At 38.6% G+C, this 22,527-nt stretch overlaps 1 protein-coding gene across 11 annotated transcripts in view; it reads right to left on the bottom strand.

Moving 5' to 3' along the window:
• Positions 1 to 1,337: 1,337 nt before the first annotated feature.
• Positions 1,338 to 22,527, bottom strand: part of LOC130160679 (DNA (cytosine-5)-methyltransferase 3A-like) — a 60,014-nt gene continuing 38,824 nt past the window's right edge. For 6 of the 11 annotated variants that reach the window (XM_056363334.1, XM_056363338.1, XM_056363344.1 and 3 more), the window contains 17 exons: positions 19,605 to 19,820; positions 18,074 to 18,232; positions 17,422 to 17,529; positions 16,693 to 16,840; positions 15,412 to 15,558; positions 15,206 to 15,250; positions 14,399 to 14,478; positions 13,611 to 13,723; positions 12,417 to 12,600; positions 11,402 to 11,486; positions 10,147 to 10,292; positions 9,819 to 9,909; positions 9,488 to 9,636; positions 9,006 to 9,091; positions 8,820 to 8,889; positions 8,059 to 8,177; positions 1,338 to 7,008 (listed from right to left, as the gene is read on the bottom strand). In XM_056363334.1, the coding sequence (XP_056219309.1) occupies positions 6,867 to 7,008; positions 8,059 to 8,177; positions 8,820 to 8,889; positions 9,006 to 9,091; positions 9,488 to 9,636; positions 9,819 to 9,909; positions 10,147 to 10,292; positions 11,402 to 11,486; positions 12,417 to 12,600; positions 13,611 to 13,723; positions 14,399 to 14,478; positions 15,206 to 15,250; positions 15,412 to 15,558; positions 16,693 to 16,840; positions 17,422 to 17,529; positions 18,074 to 18,232; positions 19,605 to 19,820 (2,088 nt within the window). In that variant the 3' untranslated portion in view covers positions 1,338 to 6,866. The remainder of the gene's footprint in view (positions 7,009 to 8,058; positions 8,178 to 8,819; positions 8,890 to 9,005; positions 9,092 to 9,487; positions 9,637 to 9,818; positions 9,910 to 10,146; positions 10,293 to 11,401; positions 11,487 to 12,416; positions 12,601 to 13,610; positions 13,724 to 14,398; positions 14,479 to 15,205; positions 15,251 to 15,411; positions 15,559 to 16,692; positions 16,841 to 17,421; positions 17,530 to 18,073; positions 18,233 to 19,604; positions 19,821 to 22,527) is intronic. The other 5 variants (XM_056363337.1, XM_056363339.1, XM_056363340.1 and 2 more) reach the window with 4 other exon arrangements.

Raw genomic sequence — 22,527 nt, 5'->3', positions numbered from 1 at the left:
TGACCTCTTAGCCTGTCTGTTCAGCTACTGTGACATTTACATTTCCTCCATGGGATAAATAAAGTCTTTTCTTATTGTTAATGTGTTTTTTGTAAAGCCCATAGCCTACTGTAAAATATCTCATTGAGCATTATAGGCTCACATAATCATTGCTCTCAAAAGACAACAACAAATTCCCCATTAATAAATTTAACAGTCAACATAGTGAGAAAGGTTAATCTTTGTAATATTCAGACGTAAAGATGTAAAGGAATAAAAACATCAGTTACCAACATCTACATTTCCTCTATTTTGTTCAGCTGCTGCATCAACAAATTAATTATGCATTGATTGATCTCTTAGATTTACTATCAATCAACAGAAATCCTCTTTAGCTGCAGCACTGTGTTTGCTATTATTTTTCGGACCTGCAACGCTTGAATTGAAATGCAACAAGTGTTTACAAGGAGCACTTGAAGGCAACAATATGGAGCTGAAGATCCACAGTATGGAGACAGGACTGTTCTCCTTGGCAGCATGGCTGGCTGCAGCTGTGGTATATGTGTATACATATATAAAAGCAATGGCTGGTGAATGACTGAATATTATTTGAGAGATATGACTACTATTGCACACAAGTTAGATTGGAAGGAACATACTGAGCAGTAATGAGCAGTGCACATGGTGACTATCTTAGCTATATGGACTCCCAATATTTAATTCAGTCTTTTTCTTAGTCTACGCTTTTTATTATGACAAAAACTACAACACTAATTTGAATCTTACCATACTTAATTAGTGGCCATTTATACCTTGACATAATCCATTATGAGGCAGAAGCACTGACATTAGGTAGGTCATTGAGACTAATCCTAGTAGCTGAGTAAAATGTCTACTTGCGTGCACTTAAATGGTTGGAGTCCAGTTTGTGAGAATTGGAGCCTTGCAACTTTCCTGGAGGCAGTGTGAATCAACAAAACTTCACATATATGTCATACACTGACAGTAAGGGTGTACCAATTTCAAATCAAATTATTAGTATGTGATTTCAGTTACTAAAATAGGAAGGGTTGGGCGTTGTAGGTCAACTCCTGTCTCAACAAACTCTCACAAGCCAACAAACTGTCGCTGGCAAGAGTTTGATCTGTAACAAGCACAGACAACAGACGAGGAAAATGCTGAGTGTTATTGTGTTGATTTGATGTCAGCAAACTCTGCTGAGCCACAATGGAAAACAACGAGGGAACTGACATCAAAGACACTTAAATAAGCTGTTAAAAAAAAAAAACTGACTTGGATTTGAGTGGTTATACCCCTTACTGACGTACAGTTAGATAACACTGAAACTTTAGGCTGAATCACAAGAAACAGTCCTTTTTTATTCACGGTTCATTTCTTACATTGTTCAAGTACAAAGTTAAAATGCCTTTTTAATTAGTTCATATTCATACAAGAGTAAAATAATAATAGTGCCTTTTCATTACTACGACAAACTTAAATACAGTCATTGTAAAGACAAACTTGATTTATATTCCTAACAATATATTTTTCTTATTTTCAGATAAAATTTTAGCACCTTTTGAAACACCACCAGGTCCTCCTTTTTCCTAAAATCTCATCTTTCATTTAGTCCATGAGATGAGTGTCTGCATGCGCCACAGCATTGTATTTGTAGGTGTTGTGCATGTATCTCTGCGTCTGAGCGCTGTTCGCTCTGTGTGTCATTAACAGTGTTTTGTGTGTATTTGTTTGTAAGTGTATCAGTGTTTAAAACAACGCATCACTCAGCCTTAAAGCTGTCGATAGGCGAACAGAAACATCATCACCGTGTCACCCGTCATTTAAAAATATCGACTCCATCCCTCGCGCTTCTTTCCGACTGCACTCTCAAACAGATACATGTTGAAATAACACCAGCTCTGTTGTTGGTGAATACAAAAATGAGCTGAAAAGAAGCCAGGGGCTCACAAGTTTTTTGGTTTGTCTTCCCAATTTCAGAAAACTTGGCCTCTTGCAATCTATGATATTACCAAATTATTATTATTATTGTTGTTTTCCAAATTCATACTTTTATATACAAGATAAAACTCAAAGAGTGAAGTCTACAAGATAATTTCATGTCTTATTTTCAAATTTATTTACTCAGCAAAGGTCAGTTTTCAAGCAGATACAGTGCAGAGGTCCAAATGTATGGAGAAAAAAATATATAAAACTCTATTCTATAATCTTCTATATATATTTTTTTAAATGTTATAACATTGTAATCCCCAACCTTTTTGGCTTGTGAAAATACAGCAATGTGAACCCTCAGTAGGTGACTTTTGTTTATTGCATTTGTCTCATTTTCTTTTTAGAAGCTATCTAATGTTTCACTGAGAAGCAAGAAATATGACTAAGAGTAACAAAAAGTAAAGTCTTTAACCCTTTAATCATCTTGTGACCCCCTCAGATTGATCTTAGTATCCACTGACAAGGTTGTGAACAACTGTTGTAGCTTGTATATATTTTACAGAGGCTTTTTCTCCGCTCTGCACATTAATTATCATCGTTGTTTGTGCATCATTAGTTTAGTTTTAGCATGTGCAAATTAACAAAACAAGTATTTTCAGATTTTCTAATATAATAGCAAATTGAACATCTTCAATCAAATGTTTGGTAACCAGTGGACACGTCTGTATTGCGCTTCAACTTAGGGAAGCAAAATACAGGACTGATTACAGGCCTGATTTCTGGTTCTTTATTGATGAAGTTGTTATAATTTATAGGTATATCTCAGGCATCTGTTTCACAACACTTCATTCAGCGTTATTTCAACTCGTCTCTTGTTTGAGAGTGTCCTGTAGCTCATCACTTAAACAATTTCTTCTGGCATCCTCGGATACAAAAGAACAAGTCACTATACTAACTGTAATATATGCTTTCTCTAGCCTCCCTCTCTCCCCTCTAGGCTGAGACTGAACTGAACTGAGCACCAACCTGGAACAGTACACACACACAATAACAGATTATTATTGTAATATTATTACCATTATTTTTATTATCATTACTCCCTAATCTAACATGGAATTGGAGATTACACTGACTGACTGACATGCAGCACCTGGGTGGGGTGGGGTGGGGTTAGGTGGGGTGGGGTGGCAGGTGAGGGTTTGGGAGCACCAAGTGACGCTGGGTGGTGATGTCACACCCAGCGGCACCGTGGGAAGCCTGATGGCAACAGGCGGCCGGCTAAAACACAGTGTGTATGCTTGTATGTGTGTGTGTGTGTTAGTGAAGTCTTTGTAGCGGAAGGAGTTTAGAGAAGCATGAAAGTCGGCACCGAGTTTGTGTGTGTGTGTGTGTGTGTGTGTGTGTGTGTGTGTGTGTGTATATGTTTGAATGACCTGCAACAGCACTGTAAAAAAGAGCAGAGTTTAAAAAGCACCTGAAGGTTGGTTGTATAAATGGAGAGTAAACATGATGGAAAAACACTTTGAACCTGCTGGTTTATTGTTGGTTTTTGTTGCCGTGTGTGTGTGTATGTGTGTGTGTGTGTGTGTGTGTGTGTGTGTGTGTGTGTAGAATGCATGTGTCCAGTTGTTAGCTGGTATCTGAGGAAGGTCAGGGGATCAGAAGGCTTCCTGGAAAAAGATGGTCGTCTGAGGACCATAAGCACCAGACTGCAAGAGATGTTTTTTCTCAAAGACAGCCCCGTCTAAACTAAACATACATCACTACACAAAGGCGTTTACACGTCCGCCACACTGGATGACAGTCCATTTACTTAACATGCTTATTCCTATTCAAGGTCACAGAAGGGATGAGTTTATCCCAGCATGCATTGTGCATCAAAAGGCAGAATAAACACCCAGGACAGATGTTGGTTATGTCAGGACATATGTGTCATTTATACAGGGCTATCTGTTGCAGTCGAAGGAAGTAGAAAACCAGCATAGTGTCTGCAGAACAAAGGTCTGCCTCTGGTTTCAGTGGATGTCGCTGCAATAGAATAAATGGAGGATCCCTATGACGCAAAGTAGTAGCATAACTGCGAGGGCTGGTGGACAGTGACTAGTTCCCTAGTCACTGTTTTTAACCTCAGCACCAGACACAAAAAAGCACCTGGACAGAGGCACAAGAGATGTTGTATGATAACTAGAAAGATTCAGGTTGAACCCCTCACTCACTTCCTTTACTCTCCATCCTGCTAAAGTGAATTAAGTGGGCCTAAACTTTCCAAGCAGGAATTGAATTGAAAACATTGCTCAGATAGAAAGTCGCTCTAGAGGAAGAGACCATCTCACAGGATGAGTTAAACCTCATTGGATGAAACCAAAGATTAAAATAATGTAGAGAGATGTATATTTTTAATATTTGATTTAATTTAAGTTTGTTGTAGGATTGCATAAGATGTGTGTATTACATATTTTAGATATCTACATTGTTACCTAGAGTAGATTTATGTGGGATTATGTAAAAGTTAAGCTTCAGCTTTTGTTGGGAGGCCACATGTTTTTGTTGAATAGCAAGGTTTGGCCCACGGGCCTATTGCTTACAAAGTCAAAAACCAATGAAAATAAAAATAAAAAAAAATCACGGCCTAGTGATGTTAAGATATATATAGTATGTATTAACAATAAATAAATCTTTCAGTTACAATCTCATAAACTCAAATTGGCATTCATGATTTTGGAGTGTCAGCTTGGATAGATATAGAGACAGTGCATAAATTGTCACACAAAATTAAAGCTACGCTCATGATGGATTTAAACAAACAAAGCTACAAAGAAAGGCTACCTTATATTGTCAATTCACAGTATACAGTTACTGTTTTTCAGGCTTAAGATAGTGTCCTTTGTCACCTCATCTACCACATTAACTGTAACATCCAACCTCAGCTGTGAGACCAAAGTAACTTGTCAACTGACATACAGTATTATTCCAAGTTTGCACCATTAAGATGAACATCACAGTCGTTTGAGCAAAGTAATCAATGCAACACAACAGCACTTTTACAAATGTTACTGAGTAACTACCAGCACACATAATATACCGATTGTTATAATATTACTAGTGTATAGTATTTCACAGCATAACCATCAAAGCATTAGCTAACCTTAATATACAATCACTGCCTAAAATATTGCAGAAAAACCGCCAAGAAATAATCAAAACAGTACACAGTTTTAAGAAAGCAAAGAAGTTAGCGTATGGAAACTTAACAGTGGGTGCAGCTCCTGACACATGCAGCCATTCAGTGACCTCTAACACTAACTGTGTGAAACAAACACAAAGGATAGTTTTAGCCCAACATGAGTGTGTGGCCTTGTCATGCACTCTGTCTATACTGCTTTCAATTGTTACTGTTGTCAGATCCAAGTCTTTCCACCATGATCACGGCTATGATATTACGTAAGGACACAAGGACGCCCATATGGCTTGTCTCTTATCTTTTTATAGATTGTGTATCAATTCATTTTTTTTTTTTGAAAATATTATTTATGTTGGTTGTGTTATTTTTCTTCTTGATAATATCTAGAATATTTGATATTTACAACAGCAACAGCATAAGCTTATGGGGATCCTGTTAAAAATAAGCAATATGTATGTTGCAGGTGTTGCGTTACACACATGAACGAAGGAGGAAATGACCTCAAAGTGCAGTGGCATGCCCAAAAATTCACTTTTATTTCATTATTTCATGTTGTAGGCATCACTGACCGTATTTCAGCTAAAAATGATCTTCCTCGGGTGAAGGTGAAAACCTTTTTTTGGTGGTACTTGGTTCAGTCCACTGAGGTTTAACTCAGTCACTGAGATTTTTACTTCCAGAGCAGCATTTCCTCCAAGAAACTGAAAAAATTACAATCCGCTTTAGTTGTAGTCATGTTGAAAAAGACTTCATAACAATCCTATCTGCCTTGGTTTTTCTTGAGCACGCTGCCCCAAATAAATACATCTTATAAACTCACAGTCACCTCTCTTAGCTGGCGTTGCCTCCACCTGCTTGTAATCATTTGGTGTGACTCAGTTAGGGACACGAAACTGCAGCGACTGAAACAACCAGAGACCATTTAGTCTCCAAGAGCACCAAAAACTGTAAAAGTGTTGTATTAAAGTGGCACCATTTGGACTCTTGTCACTGCCTGACCAGCACCATGAGCATTAACTGGTGTACGTGTGTGTGTGTGTGCGTGTGTATGCGTGTGTGTCTGTTCGTGTGTATGTGTATGTGTGTGTATGTGTGTGTATGTGTGTGTGTGCGTGTGTGTGCGTGCGTGTGTGTGTTCATTGCACTATAATACACCGGGAGCACTGTCACTATGCATGGATACAGTTAAGTGTTATGGTTCAAAGGGATTCATTGGTGTGTTGATGTTTTCAGAGAGATATTAAAAACAAAAAGTCAGGGCATCTTTGTCATTTTAGAGCCCCCCGGAGGTTTGAACTCCTGCCACCACGACACAGTAAAGCCAGAAGACATCAGTTTCAAGGTCGGACAGAAAGTTTGTGTGTGAAGAGTCACAGTACAGAAACCCTTCACCAGTGTGTGTGTGTGTGTGTGTGTGTGTGTGTGTGTGTGTGTGTGTGTGTCTGTCGTAATCTGTTAGGTAGCACCAGGGGACTAAGGTCAGCCAGTGGTCTACATGGGATCTAGGGAAGCAGTTCTTTACAATGTGTGTGTGTGTGTGTTTGTATGTATATGTATATGTGTGTGTGTGTGTGTGTGTCCAGTCATCCGTGTCATCCTGCATCCACCAACCTTCATGTACTAGCTGTATACTGCGTGTAGTTACCTGTGTGTGTGTCTGTCATTACATACTGTTTATGTGTGTAAATGTGTGTGTGTGTGTGTGTGTGTGTGTGTGTGTGTGTGTGTGACAGAGAGAGAGAGAGTTGGTGTGTGACTAGTTGCAGGCGAAGTACTCCTTGAGCGGGGCGAAGAGGTGCCTGATGACGGGGACGCTCCAGGAACGTCCCAGAAGCCTTTGCCTGGCCAGACGACTCATGTTGGACACGTCAGTGTAGTGGACGGGGAAACCGAACACCCTGGAGACACACAGGAGATTTCGTTCTTTTACTTTGGATCATTAGATGAAAGAGCCAGAGTCACTTTTATCAAGAAATACCAAACTTTTGAAACATTTGAAAATCAACTTTTGAAAATCGAGTTATGGAATGACATAATCAAATAAAAATAAAACAGTCACAAATTCAGTTACAACATGATTGCACAAAATTGCACAAAATTAAAACACAGAATAAAAACATAAAACTGTTCAAGAGAATGCAATTAGAAAATAATGAGTTTTTATTAATTTAAACAAAGAAATAATAATAATAATAATAATAATTGTATTTAAATAACATCATTTGTGGCAGTCCTGAACTAATCTGACATATTCATTTTCAATTTCTTTCTTTTATATAAAATCAAATTAAAAAAATGTAAATATCTGGCTGATTTAAAAAGACAAGTTAAAGTGTATGAAAAGGCTTTACAAAAATCACACATGCATGATTTTGTGGTTATAAACAAATGATTGATGACATCTAACAGCCAGGACTTCCTTCATGCTCACACTCATCTAATTATTTTATTAATTTGCAAAAATACTGGGGTCAGTATTTCATTTTTATTTATTTGTTTAGTTTCACAGGGACACACACAGAGACTCACTCTTACACAGGGAAGAGCAACAGATGTAATGTAGATACAGTGCATTCAGAAAGTATCCAGACCCCTTCACCTTTTTCACATTTTGTTTTCTTTTGTTTTGTTTTAACTTTATTCTAAAATCAAAAAGATTGATTTTTCCCCTCCTAAATCTCCACTCAATACTCCATAATGACAAAGCCAAAACAGAATTTTAGAAATTTTTTGCAAATTTGTTAAAAATAAAAAAGTAAATATCACCTTTGACAAAAGTATTCAGACACTTTGCTATGACACTTGAAGTTTAGCTCAGTGCCTCCAATTTCTCTTGAATGCACTGTAGGTGTTTGAGAAGCTAAAGCTCACTGGTTATGTTTGTGAATCATTTTTTAGTAACACACACACACACACACACACACACACAAACAAACAAACCACTGTACCTTTCCATCTCGGTACACCAGAGGATGTCCTCCTTGTTGTCCATGTAGACGGGGAAATGCTCGTCTTTCCCCTGCTTCACAGAGTTGGAGCGTGTCGTTATCGTACGCAACTTCTCAAACTGGAATTAACATCCAGACCCAAACACACACAGACACAGACAGGCAAACACACACACACACATCCTTTTTTTAATCCTACAGCTGTCCCCCCTTTTGTACACCAGATTTCTGTGATACATGAAGATTTGAAAAAAATTGAATAATGTAAAAAGTGATAGTTATCAAATAATTATTCGCTTGAAAAACTGACTGGAAGGAAAAAAAGTGAAACAGTAGAAGCAAGAAATTGCAATAAAAATTGATATAAATGATCTCTGAGATATCAGTTCACAGAGGACTGGTATCTATGTATCTATGATCAAAGTAGAAAAACACACAGAGGTTTCCTATTCTTCAATTTTCATATTATCGAGACATTGCCTTTTAGATGCTGTACAATAAACTGTTCGTTATTTGACATCAGTGACATAGATTGTTGGTCAATTTCAAAACTTTTTCTAAAAATGTGTCAGTTTTTATTTTTCTATCGATCAAATATCCTGTTTGTGTTTGGGGCCTTGTAACTTCTCTTAGAATCCACAATCTTTGCTTACTACTAGTTAAAAAGATAAATGGCATAATGGTAATAATCACTCACACACACACACACACACACACACACGTACAAACACACACACACTCACAGACACACAAGTGGATACCTTGGCTGTGCGCCCGTGCTCGAGGCATTCTTGCAGGTCAAGCTTGTCATTGGCCATCGGTGAGAGAGGTCTGCAGCAACCGAGAGGCGGAGAGAGAAATAAAAACATGTAGACCATGAATGAAAAAGTTGTGTTTCTGAATGAATCATCAGAAAGTGAACTTGTGTTTGTCTGTGCATGAATCACCTGGACATGCCTGGCAGGTTTCCCCAGAAATAGCGAGCGCGGTGGGCAGCAGAGACTTCCTTGGCATCGATCATCACTGGATTACTCTGCAGATACACAGCAGGGTCACTTCACTGTTTCTCTGAACATTAAACATCTTCTCTGAGAATGAGACTCCTCCAAATGTCACACTCCAGGTCTGTGTATATTATTATCAACCTGTGACGCCTTATGTAAAGTTGAGTTTGTTAAGATTTGTTAAGAAGTTTTTCAGCATCTTCTTGAGCCAATAATTCATTGATTACAAATGGTAAATTAATGCCAATTATATATGCTATATATATATATATATATATATATATATATATATACAAAGTGGGAGGTTTAGATTTGAAACATGAAAGATTGTGCAACAACAAGACAGCAGTACTCCTGCTTCAATCACCACTTAAAGTTTATAAGTATAAGTTTATAACTGTATTTAGTGGGTGTGTTCACCGTACCTCTAAAAAGCGAGAGATGTCCCGTTTGTCGCTGACTCCCATCGCGACCACGTTCTCAAACAGCCAGAAAAACGGCCGCTCGTCGCCTGGTTTTGGTCGAGCCTCGTGCAGCAGACGGTAGAACTCGAAAAACAACCGGCCGGTTCCCTCTGCAGGCGAACGGATGAAAGTTTAACCTCCATACTTTTCATTTCACATGAAGAATGAAAAAGAACTCACTTCTCAATTAGACACTCAAGGATATTTCTTAAATTTGATGTATTCTGTGCAAGTTTTTTTTTTATCTTTTAAAACTTATTCAAAACAGAAAAATCTCAAGACGACTTCTGACCGTAAAGGCCTTTCCGTGCAGGGTTGACTATGGACAGGTCGTTGCAGGGGCTTCCTCCTATCACCAGGTCAAATGGTCCCCACTCTTCAATCTGACAGGCAAAGGACAACATGAGTTAACTTTTGGTGGAACAATCAAAAAACCATCAACTAGCAAGTAAAAGAGAAACAATAACTTCCCTATTATTCCACATTTACACTTAAACGCATCTTGTGTGATCTGAGCTCAAGCAGACGACTCTATACTCAAGTGTGAATGTCAACAGATCTTAGAGATGAGTATTTATTCCGTCTTCAAATCTCAGCGTGAAGATGAGAATTTCACTTACATGTTTGCGGGTTACGTTGCGAACATCTCCCACGTACATGATGCGTCCATGGTGTCGAACCATGCCAACAGTGATGGAGTCTTCGCACACCTCAGAAGCCACGTACTTGTCGACCTGGAGACCCAAATCCTTCAGCACCAGAAGACCTGAGTGCACACACACACACACACACACACACACACACACACACACGCACACACACACACACACACACCATTTATCATCATCTGCAAACTCATTCATCCAACAACTCTCAAATTTTCCTTTGATTTGATCAAGTTTGCAGATGGAGTGAGATAACTTTACGCATTTCGTTAGTTTCGCACACATCAGAATCAGTATCTGGTTTATTGCCAAGGAGGTTTTCAACATACAAGGAATTTGCTTTGGTGTTTTGGTGAAATATAAACAAGTCGGAAAGCTTGTATTTAAATAGAAATATTCAACAATAAGATAAAATATTTACAATAAAAATAATAATATATAATATATATATATATATACATATATTACATATAATATATACAATACAGATATGTACACTGTGCAAAATGACTGTTGTGTGTGTGCAAACATGCACACAAGCTGAAATGATTAGTCCATAAATTGGTGAGTTGATTTTGCAATTTTGGTAATGGGTCGATCATTAAAGTGATTTACCAAACAAAAATGTTAAACATACACTGGTTTCCGCCGCTTTGTGTTTTTCATTTTTTTATCGTTGTTAATCGAATTGTTTTGGCGACAAAACCATTTGAAGACGTCACGTTGAGGTCTGGAAACTTGTGCAGGACATTTTTCAGTATTTTCTGACATTTTATCGAAGGAACAATTAAGTGACAACTTGAAAAAATAAGACTGAGAGTCTGCAGCCAGGCTAGCAGCTCTCTGAGGCCAAACATAATGGCTCTTGAAGAAAAATGCCAACATCAGCACACTAACATGCTCAGAATGGCAATGTTAAAATACTGATGTTTAGCAGGTGTAATTTTTACCATGTGATAAACCAAAGTCATTGAAATCTATCCTAAGGAGGCCATTAGTGTGTGCTCTGAATACCATGCCAATCCATCCAATAGTTCACACATTTATTCATTGAAACCACAAACCTGAACCTCATGTTGGTGCCGGAGGAAAAGTCAGTGGAACCAACAAAACCAGGAGGATTCAACTACATTTCACAACAGTCCACCCAGCATCCCTACACACACACACACACACACATATATTTATATATATATGTATCTATATATACCTGTGGCAATGCCGTCAAACAGAGAGAGGACTCTGATTGGTTGTCTCTTCTCTGCCGCAACTGGAGGATACAACTTGGCTGGCTCCTGAAACAGAGTTTAGAGGAAGAAGACACATCGATGAGAATCAGATCAGATGGATATTAACCTTTACAGATATATAGAGAGAACAGAGCAGCACAATACATAGTTAGCTTTACTCATGATGATGATCTGATCTTTTCAGCAAACATCAATAATTGAATATACTGTCAATATGGTCTGTTTTGATGTTTATTAGCCTTCATAAATAAATTATATAACAATCTCTGGAGCGTATTCCACACGGATTCCCACTTATAAAATGTCTCCTGTTTAACTGTGTTTTATTTCACCTCATATTTATAGCAAGGTTGTGATAGCAGATCAGATGTAGGACAACAAATATATCACATTTACTACACCTCAATGATAGTATGTTGACTATGGGGGGTTAATTATAGTATACTGCCCTACACAGGCAGACAGCAGTAACTACAGGAAAAGTGCAGTTTATACAAGAGCTCGAGGTTTGAAGGCAAAGTGTGTCACGACTACGTCTATGCTGTTTTTAGGATGAATATTGATGAATATACTGATGAAGCAAGAAGAAAAAACAAATTTCTCACATTTCTTTACGTAAAAACAGTTTTTTAAATCATTATTTTAATGCAAATTTAATGGGGTACCCTGGTGGTTGAGGGGTTCAGATGCATCCTACTTAACTCTAACCTTCCTGGTTAAATGGGAAACCCTGCTGGGGAACATTTATACCTGTGTTTCCCCTCTTTCTATTCTTAATACTGATAAATAATAATACATTAAAAAGGCTAATTCAATCAATGTCTTATTGAACCATTAAAGCTTCATAATTATTCAATGAAAAAAAGTTCCTCATTAATCTTTGTTGAAGCAAACTGAAATCTGCAGGTTCACAGCGCATATCAAAAACTAGATCTATAAACACAATTAAACGAAATCAGTGGGATCGAGACGTACGAATTCTTGTTCGTGGTTGTTGGCAAAGAAGTGTTGTAGTCTGCAGGGCCAGTCGTCCCGTCGCCGCAGCAAACCGTAGGTGTTCCTGGGGCCACACATGTAGCAGTTCCAGGGGTCTTCTTTGATGGCTGCTGCCGCCGAGCCGGCTCCTACCAACAGATCCACACACTCCACACAGAAACACCTGCACACACACACACACACACACACACACATACACAGGGGGGTTTATCATGAGATCAGTGCTCCTTTTATTTCTTTTTTAATCTTTTAATTCTCGTCCAGTTCATGTTCAAACCGGCTTCTTACAAACAAACACAAGAGCTACAAACATAAAGTTATACTCACCGACAGGTAACTCACCCTCTTGACATCTCACTGGATTATGGGCATTATTCGTCCAGACTATAACTGAGACTCATATATTATAAATAAAATAAAGGTACGGTATTGATGATCTTACTGTAATATTACAGGATGATAGCAACTGTGCGGACACAAGCACATCAAACATACTTCCTATTTTCTGATTGATCGCACGTGTTAGCAAGGTTATCAAAGCATTTTCGCATAATTATAGGCTACAGGTCATTTATACAGATCGGGAAACCGCTTACTTAACAGTTTCTGAGATGGATTTAATAGTAGTTATCTTGTGAATTCCTGTTAAAATAACATATTTACTCTCACAGACCTGTGGTTGGTAAGTCTGGTCGAGACCTTCTATTTCAGACCAGTTTGAAGTAAACCAGCACCTTATGGGTGTTTTCACAGCTAACTGGGCCTTTTTGTGAGTTAAATATGGTTTGATTAATAATTATCTGCTGCACATTTGGTTGTCTTTGCCTGCTGCTGTGTATCAGGTGTCTCCTTCTCATGTTCACCAAGCAGCACCGTGTATCTGATGCAGTTTTAGGGTGAACGTTATTATTGTGACTCCTGATCTCTCTTGCAGTCAGGAGGTCAGAGACCAGATGCCAAAATCAACAGTTTACTCTGTGTTGATATAAATGAATCTGGTCCTCGTGAGTTGGCTGACTCAGTCACCACTAACGGAGGCATGCATCACGTTTTGACATTTATGGGTAAGTTGTTTCTGTTGAGCTGAAATCCAAAACCTTGTCCTGGCCACAAAAAGAGGCAACTGCTGTCTGCCAATCCCAAACAGAGCAGTGTATACAGTACTGTACTGACCTACAGCAGTTGTTATTGCCACACATGAGCACTTCCCTGCCTCCACAGCAGATGGTGCAGTAGGACTGGTAGCCGTCGTCATCGTACTGGTAGGCGCACTCCAGGAAGGAGTTCTGTCAGGATGGGACAAAAAAAAAGAAGAAGAAGAAGAAGCAGGATCAGGAGAGGAGCAGTGGGAGAGTGTCTTTGCTGTCACCATAATGTCAGCGTATGCATCATCTGAACATCCGCTCATTTTCATGCGTCTGTGTAACCATGGCGTGACTCAGGAACGGGGGAGGGACACACACACACACACACACACACACACACACACACACACACACAGGTCAAAACAAGATGGCAGGTGAGTGGGCTTCAGTGTTTGGCCAACAGAGAGAGAGAGTGCATCATTGTCATGTTCCTTTGTTTGGTAAATGCGTTTAGTATAAAAGAGAAATTTGAAATGATATAAAATAAAGAAAAGCAGAAAATCCTCTCATTTGAAAAACTGGACGAGAGAATGTTTTGCGTTTTTGCGAGGTAAAATGATTGATTCATTATCAAAATTACTGATTAATTATCACTTTAATGACTAATCGTTTGCATATATGTACTAGAATTATATGCGTGAGATTAATGTCACAATATGGTACCAATGGCTTGAAATCACTGATTTCGACGACAGAATTTTGTAAAATGACACAATCATATTATGATATTACGATTCTATTAAAAGTCCATAAACAATAATATTCAATTATTTACAAGAATCAGACAAAACAGAGTGAGATTTTTTTTCCTCTTACTTTGCAACCCTGGCACATGGCTCCTACGAAGAGAGGAAACTCCAGAGAGACGTTGAGGCTTCCGCAGGAGATACAGATATCTTAACAAACGCAGACGGACAACATCGTATTTAACACTTTGAAAGGAATTTAAAAGTGTGATAAATAAGACTTAATGACAATCTAATGTGCTTAAGATCAATAACAAGTCTGAATCACTAGACTCAGATATTATTTGGCCGTTTTTTTTTTTTTTAAATTTACTTTCCAGCTCAGAATCTATTTTGGACACTGAGGTCCTCACTCCACTCAACCAGCAAATTACTCTGCTGTTGTGCTCGTTATAGCGCTCACTGAATAAATGAATGAGTGAAATGACAAAAATGTAAACAAGAACAAAAATTGGATTCCACATTAGATGAAAGCCACAGCAACAAGCACTTCAACATGAGCCTTAATTTAAGTCTGGCGCAAAGTTAATCCTGACTTTAAAGCTAGGATAAAAACGTTCGTAATTGGCCCCTACTGTCACTACTGACCCTGCAGAGGATGAAGGAAATAATCGCCTAATAATAATAATAATAATAATAATGTAAAATGATCTGTTTTGGATGTGAATGGTTAAGAAAAACCTTTGGATGTAACAGCTCCGCAGATAATGTAACACAATTATATCTTATCAACTAGAGATGACTGTTTCAGAAGAGGGTAATGCATTTTTAAATGATGGTGTAAATTAAACATTTAAAGATGTGTAACCCAGTCTAGGGGTTATTTTCATTACATTATGTTATTCATCAGCCATTACATTATTACAGAAGCTTTTACCTTCTATATTCCTGGTCTTCTTCTTGATCTCATATATAAGTCTCTCTGGAAAACACAGCACATTAGGAAAACTTATTATTTCATATATGTATAAACACATGCAGCACATAAATAAATATGTTTTTTCTTGTAGGAAAAGTAGCCATTAGTGTGTGTGAATTACAAATCAAGAGGACAGAAGACTTGAAATGTGTTTGTGTGTTTACCTCTGGTCCCCTCGTCGATCACCTCTCTGATCTTGGCTTTCTCCGCTGCATGGTTCTTGCGCGGTTTCTTCGCAGGTGGAGGCGTGTATGCTGCCTCAGGCTCCGCCCACATATCTGGGTACACCCCTTTGTATGGATTTTGCTCCTCTGCGGGTGTCGGGACATATTATACAATTAATACAGGATACAGGTTTTTTAGTTTGTTTTAGTTGACATTTAGAACGATGACTTCCTTTCTCACGCATGTATTTACTGTTAATACACCTGACTTCCTTATGCGTTTTAAAGCAAAACCAAATATCCAAACAAGAACTGTAATCTCCCAGGATCATTTTTTCCAGCTATCAAATTGGCCCATGTGATTAAAACTGTCAGGTTTCCCCTGCTGGCTAGAGCAGAAGCACTAAAACACATGCCTTACAGGTCCATTTACCAAATTTCCACGGTGTCTCAGGCCCAGAAAAGATGGATTAAGACACGACTATTCATGTTCTAAAAGCATGAAGACTGTGTAGACAAAACACCATCTCTGTATTTATTGGAAAAATGAGACCTTCATTGTGAAACTAAGACTTCAAAACAGACACTGTCACATATCTAAGTGTTCATTAGTGAGTCTGCTGTGGTAAAAGGTTTGACAATTTATACTTATTCTGCCAGTAGCTTGATTCAGCTGCTGAGGTTTTATGGTTCTTACCTCTGAGCTCTGGGGACCAAATGTTTGAAAATGGGTGTGTTATGTATGTTACTGCTCCTCAAAACAGCCACTGTTTGATTGCAAATTAAGTGAACTGGTGTCAAGCTTTTCCCACAGTCTCGATGGTTAAACATAGTTTTCACAGTAAACATTTGTTTGCAGCTTTGTTAGCTCTGAACAAGCCCTTTTCACTTTTTAACTCAAGCGCTGCTCAAACTAAGATATGTGATAGTGTACGAGGTGACATCATAGCACCATTTCTGTTTTGGTAACTGTACTTCAATTTGAATATGGACGAGAGTCTGTCTATTGCATATGTGGGTCCTCGGGGTTAAAACGTTGACTATGAACTGCAACGTCCCCATTTTGAATCCAGCTGGGAAGCTTTGTTGCATCTAGTTTTCTGTCATCTCTCCACTATTAAATGCAAAAGGCAGGTGTAATTTTTCTGGAAGCGACTGACTAAATGATGTAGGTTATGTGTGTGTGTGTGTGTGTGTGTGTGTGTGTGTGTGTGTGTGTGTGTGTGTGTGTGTTTGTGTGTGTGGATGTTTCATTTGGGTGTGTGTTTGGGAGATATGTACCTTCTGGAGGGTCCAGTGATTGTGGACCATTGGGTAGGAAGCCGGTCATGGCCCACTCTATCATCTGTCTGGTTTGAATGTCCACACCCTCTGCATCATCGCTCACATCACAGGAAGGGACTGGCCTTCCCGCCCGCTCATTGGCCACCTACACACAAAATAAACACACAATTTAATCATGTTTACGATCTCCATTTTCTTTCATAATGAGATCCCCTTTTTCTCACTCACAAGCAAAAACACACATGTGCATATGTTTGATTTAAAAAGAAAAATGCTAATTATGGCTGTACAAGATGTAGCCAGGTCCAAATATAATAAGCAGGTTCTAGTGCACAAATACTTCACTGTTTGTTTATGATGTTCACCTTATGGGTGCCACAGAAGCTCTTAATGACCAAGTGCTCTGAACTGATTAAAAGTAAAAATAAACCAAAAAAAAGGAAAAGAGCGTGAACTAATGTACCCACATGTTACCACTTATAAATTGTGGACAGAGCTAGATGAACAACACCTCCACAAATGCAAAATACCAATGTTACATAAGAGAAGAATGAGTAAAATATGACCTTTAGACTTGTACATTTGTATTTTGGTCTTTTAGATGCTGACTTCACCCGGAGAGATTTATAATAAGCGCAGCAACAGAATAAAACTATTTTATTGGCCGTATAAAAACCATACACTCCCTGACACTCAGGAGCAGAGTTTTGATGGTGGCTTTGTTACCTGCAGAGCCTCGAAGATGGCTTTCCTGTACATGGACTGTTTGTTGTAAGTGGGCTGGTGGAAGGCAGATGAGAAAGAGCTCAGAGGCATCAGCTTCTCCACACAAACCTGTAAAACAAAGACATGATCATTCATGTGGTGAAGATTAAAAGAAAAGCCATAAATAACTGTAGAAAAAAACAGTTGCACATTTAAGTTCAAGGCATAAAATCCTTCACTTTCTTCTTGTGTCTGTGGCTTTTCTAGTGCCTCATATGTAAATTCTGTATTCTGTTTAGTAGAAAGAAAATGGAGAAAAATCTAAGTCATCTTTCAGCAGATCAAAGTAAACGATATTCACTTACTGAAGTTTCTGCTGAGAGCAAATGCACTGCTGAACTAACACTGACAAACTTGAATAATTGTTAACCGCTGAATGAAACTGAGTACAACTGTACTAACTGTCATAATTAGGACAGCGCTGAAACATATAAAAGGATAAAGTTAGAGTGTAAAAGTTCATGATCTGCTGCATTAAAGTCAAATGACTCGCTCAGTCCTTCCCTCTTTCTGTGAAAAGCATCAGGTCCCCTTTGAGTCTTTGATATGAACTTGCTGAACACTTAACAGCCACTAAACCGTCATCTGATCGATCGAAACGAATGACGCTCACCACAGAAAACTTGCCGTCACCGAACCACATGACCCAGCGGGTGCCGTCAGCAGCTCGACTCCGGCCGCTCATCCACCAGGAAACGATCTTGCCGGGCCACCAAGAGAAACCACGCAGCTTCCCGAACACCAGCGTGCCGATGCCAAAGCCCCGGCCATCCTGTCGGCAAACACATACACAGAACACAAGGTGGCTGTGAAGGCCGTACGGTCAGGTTTCCAGTTTCATGCTCTGGTTGTAAGATGATTCCTGGAAGTTTCTAAACCAGGAAAATCTTTAATGTTATAGCAAATAAAGAATGAAAAATACTGTCCATTTTGAAACTAAAACCACAGCTACACAATAAAACATTTTACACTGAATTATAGTGAATGAAACTTAGATATAACAAAGAAAAGGGCAACAGGTTTTCAAAGACAAAAGTGGATAATGTTAGTACAAAAATAACATTTCAGTCTCACAACCTTCATTAGATAAACCGATGAAGACCAAGAGCCAGTTTCACAAAGACAGACTTTGACTGTGGCTCAGACAGAACAAACAGCCAGACTTCAGACAGACGTCTAAATTCATCCGTTGCACAAACATTTTAGTTCTTGTCTATCTTAACTGTGATACAATGAATTCTGGGTAAATTATTGGTCTTGTTTTTGGCATAAATTCAGTTTGTCTTTATTTATGTGAAAAGGTCTGACTTATCTCTGAGCAAAATTAAGACTAACACTACAGAGCAGTCTGAAATATCTTTGTGAAACCAGCTCTAAGTCTTGTTTTGCAGAAACTAATTTTATATTTTGAATAAGTTTTCCACTTTTGGTAGCATGAGTGTTGTGTGGTGTGTTTCCTTTCCATCAGCTATTTGTCTTACTGGACAGCACCTCCCCTAATGCTGCTTTGAGCACAGTGTCTCAAAGTTTACCAATCTTTAAATTTGCAGGAAGCAGGAGAAATTAGTACAAGATGTTATTTCCCCAGCTAGTTAGTACTATTATTATCCACCTAATACATAAGTCCTGGATTGTCTTGTTAGCTGCTCTAAACAGAAATGATGACTCAGGCCATTTATGCCTTTATTAGATGGACTGTTGACAGGAAATGAGGGCGAGAGAGATGCAGCTAAGCTCCCTCAGCCAGACTCAAACGTTAGCAGAGCAGCAGCAGCTTCAGTCCTCGCTGTGTGTCTATACAGGAGGCATCCAGACACAGTATTGAGTTGTAGGTAACCCACATTTCTCACTGAAAAACTCAGGAAAATAGACTAAAAACATGGTCTGGTTCATGTTTACACGTGTATATCAACAGTAAAAATGAGCCGCTGTGGGACCTGCAGAGATAGCTGCATTGATAAGGATCCATTTAAGTTGTAACTGCAGGTGTTTATGTTTCCATTTTTTCCTCACATCAATTTAAAGTCTTCTCGTTAGTGGATACCTGAGGAAAACTTCTTCACACACTCAAACAAAACTGTGGACAGTAAATGTGACACATAGTGCAGTACACAATGAATAAGGTCGGACATAGCAAGACTCACTGGATGATGTACCTGGTACTCTATCTCACTCGGCGTGGCCTGGTCACCCCTGGCAACGGGTTCTGGCGTCACGGCGACTGTCGGGGAGGCGGGGTCTGTGTGCTGCTGTGAAGGCGGAGGGGCCGGGCTGGCGGGCTCCTCCTCTTTTTGGAAGTCAGCCTCTGATAGGTCGTCCATCATGTTTATCTCTGCCTCTCTGTACGCCCGCCGCTCCGCCTGTGAGGGAAACACAGAGACAAAAAACACAGTCACCTGACGAGCAACGAGGAGAAAGAAGTGTTTTTTTTCCCCTCATTACTTTAGCTTTATCCCTCCGTAATGGTCCGACCTGTTGAGGAATGTATTTGAATCCATGTTCAGCTAAAACCGAGTTAACAAATGCTTTGATACGATGGGACAAGAACAAGTTTAACAGGCAATAATTCCTCAAGTATCCACTGTGAGCAAAATTAAAACTTACACAAATTGATGACAAAAAAAGAAAGAAAGAAAGAAAGAAAGAAAAGTAGTAACACATTGACTTCAAATGGCTTCTTGCTGTGGGAACAGTCTTTCTGGCATTTTTGACCTTATCTGTGCATAATTACAAGTTATACTACGCGACTCCTACAGTATGTCAGATCTGCCAGCGCCAAGTCTAAAGGATTCACCATTTATGGCTGACTTTCTGTTAAACTTTCCTTTGGGGAAAACGCCTCCACATACATAACCTCCTCCACAAGAGCTCATGTGATTAGATAATGGATTACTCATACAAATCTTTTATCTTGTAAAAAATACACAACATGTACAGTAGCTTCTGAAGATCTGCCACTTGACTTTTGATGACTATTTTATTTATTTATTTATTTATTTTTAAAAATTTACTCTTTTATTACAGAGTTGACAGTCAAGTTATGAGATGAAAGAGATGCGGAATGAGCTGGTTTTTATAATGATAATTTATAGACTTAACAAACAGACAGTTATTATTAGCCAATTATGAAAAACAACATTCAAAGAAAGATCATAGCAACGACTTGACTACCTCTTCTGCTAGCAATACTATGAGTAATAATAACAGTAATAACAGGCTTTAAGCTTGAAGCATTCCTTTACTGTCCTGTGTTATTTGGTGCACAACTACTGCATATCAATACAAATTATTTGAAGTATACGGAAATATACATAATTGACAGACGAGTTGCTTTGCTTTCTGACATCATCAATACAGGGAGTCCAAAACTTGTCTGGTCATCTGTGTACAGGTGACTCTGGGTTCCTCACCGTCTCAGCTGCTATGTTTTGCAGCAACAGAGAATGATCAGAAACCAGGATTCAAGCGGGCATTTAAAAACAACACAACGCAACTTCTTAAAAATAACAAGGGGAAGGTTGATTTCCATTCTTTCAAATACTTTTGATGTTTAATATAAAGCAGTGTCTTGAAATGTGTGATGGGTCAAGTGTTTGTGATGACTAATTAAAGCTACTATTTATCCTGCATGTGAAACCAATCAACAATATAATCAGTTCAAGTAGCGGTATTCCCACCAGTGTAGTACAAGTACAATCTGCATCATATCTGTCATTTAAAAGTGGACAACACAAAGCTGCAAACAAAGTACATTTACTTGAGAAGCGTACTTAAGTATATTTTTTCCGAGAATCTGTGCTTTACTTGAGTGTTATTTCTCTTGGAAACTTATGACTTTTACTCCACAACACAAATATTGTCCTTTTGACTCCACTACATTTCTATGAAGTACTTGTTACTTTGAAGTCTGGTCTATTGAATTTTCTTTTATTTTGAAAATGTGATAGACAGGATGATCTGTGTTGCAGTTGTGCACTTTGTCAACCTTTGACTGTAAATGACTAATGTGACTTGAAAAGATAATTCATAGATAAATGTTCAACACTGAAACGGCTATTTTGTCAACAATCACATCATCGTCAATCTTTCCTCTCACTATGACTGCACGCTCTTGTTCTTCATCATCTCTGGGTGACCAGTGTTTCCTCAATAGCTGCTCATATGTCATAACCTTTTTGTTTTACTCCTGTTGGTCTTACAGGCAAACACGCAAACACTGTCCTTCAAGGAGGTCCTGTAATTGATGTTTTACGTGGGTCTTTCCAGCTGATGCGGTAGCTGCTCTAGATCAAGGCCTTAGTGCCCCAGGCTGTAGGAACAATCCTTTAATTGTTCCTCTAAACAGGAAGTAAGTGGGGAGTGGAGCGGTGGGGAGGCAGTTCAATGGGTTCAGCTCAGGAAAGAGAGAGCGAGAGAGAGAGTAAATAGGATTATATTATAAAACTGAGGAATACAATACAGACAGAGAGAAAGTGGAGCATGTTTGATGGGCGACAGGAGGAAAAAGAGAGGATACAGGAAGTTCGATTTTCAAGCGATAGTTAATTTTTCTACTTTATTACTAATTCTTTGACAAATGTATTTAATCAAAAGTATAACAAGCTTATGAAAGCTTTTCTCTTTGTGGCAAGTAGTACTGAGAGATTTTATTCAGCAATACCACACTATAAAAATACTCCATTACAAGTAAAAGAAGTAAATGTACATAAGTAAGTAGTAGTAAGTGAACATAAAGGAAGATTAGATGAGAAGAAGTGAGTAAAATAAGAAGCTATAGCCAGCAGGCAATTAGCTTAGCTTAGCATATAGACTGGAAACAGGGTGAAACAGCTAGACTGGTTCTATCCAAAAGTTAACAATTTCAGCGCACCAGCATCTCTTAAGCTCACTAATTAATTTGTTTTCTTCAGTTTGTTTAATCTCAGCTGTGAAAGAGAAAAGTTGTGGTTTTACAGGGGTTGTGTGCAGGACTATTTCTTGGCCACGCCTGTAAGCAGCTCTTGGACTTTTTGGAGCCAGGCTAGCTGTTACTCCCTGTTTCCAGTCTTTTTGGCTAATCTAAGATAA

This window comes from Seriola aureovittata, chromosome 19, assembly GCF_021018895.1.
Source record: "Seriola aureovittata isolate HTS-2021-v1 ecotype China chromosome 19, ASM2101889v1, whole genome shotgun sequence".
NCBI lineage: Eukaryota > Metazoa > Chordata > Actinopteri > Carangiformes > Carangidae > Seriola > Seriola aureovittata.
Note: the sequence above shows the minus strand (reverse complement) of the source record. Positions and strands in the feature narration are given on the sequence as shown.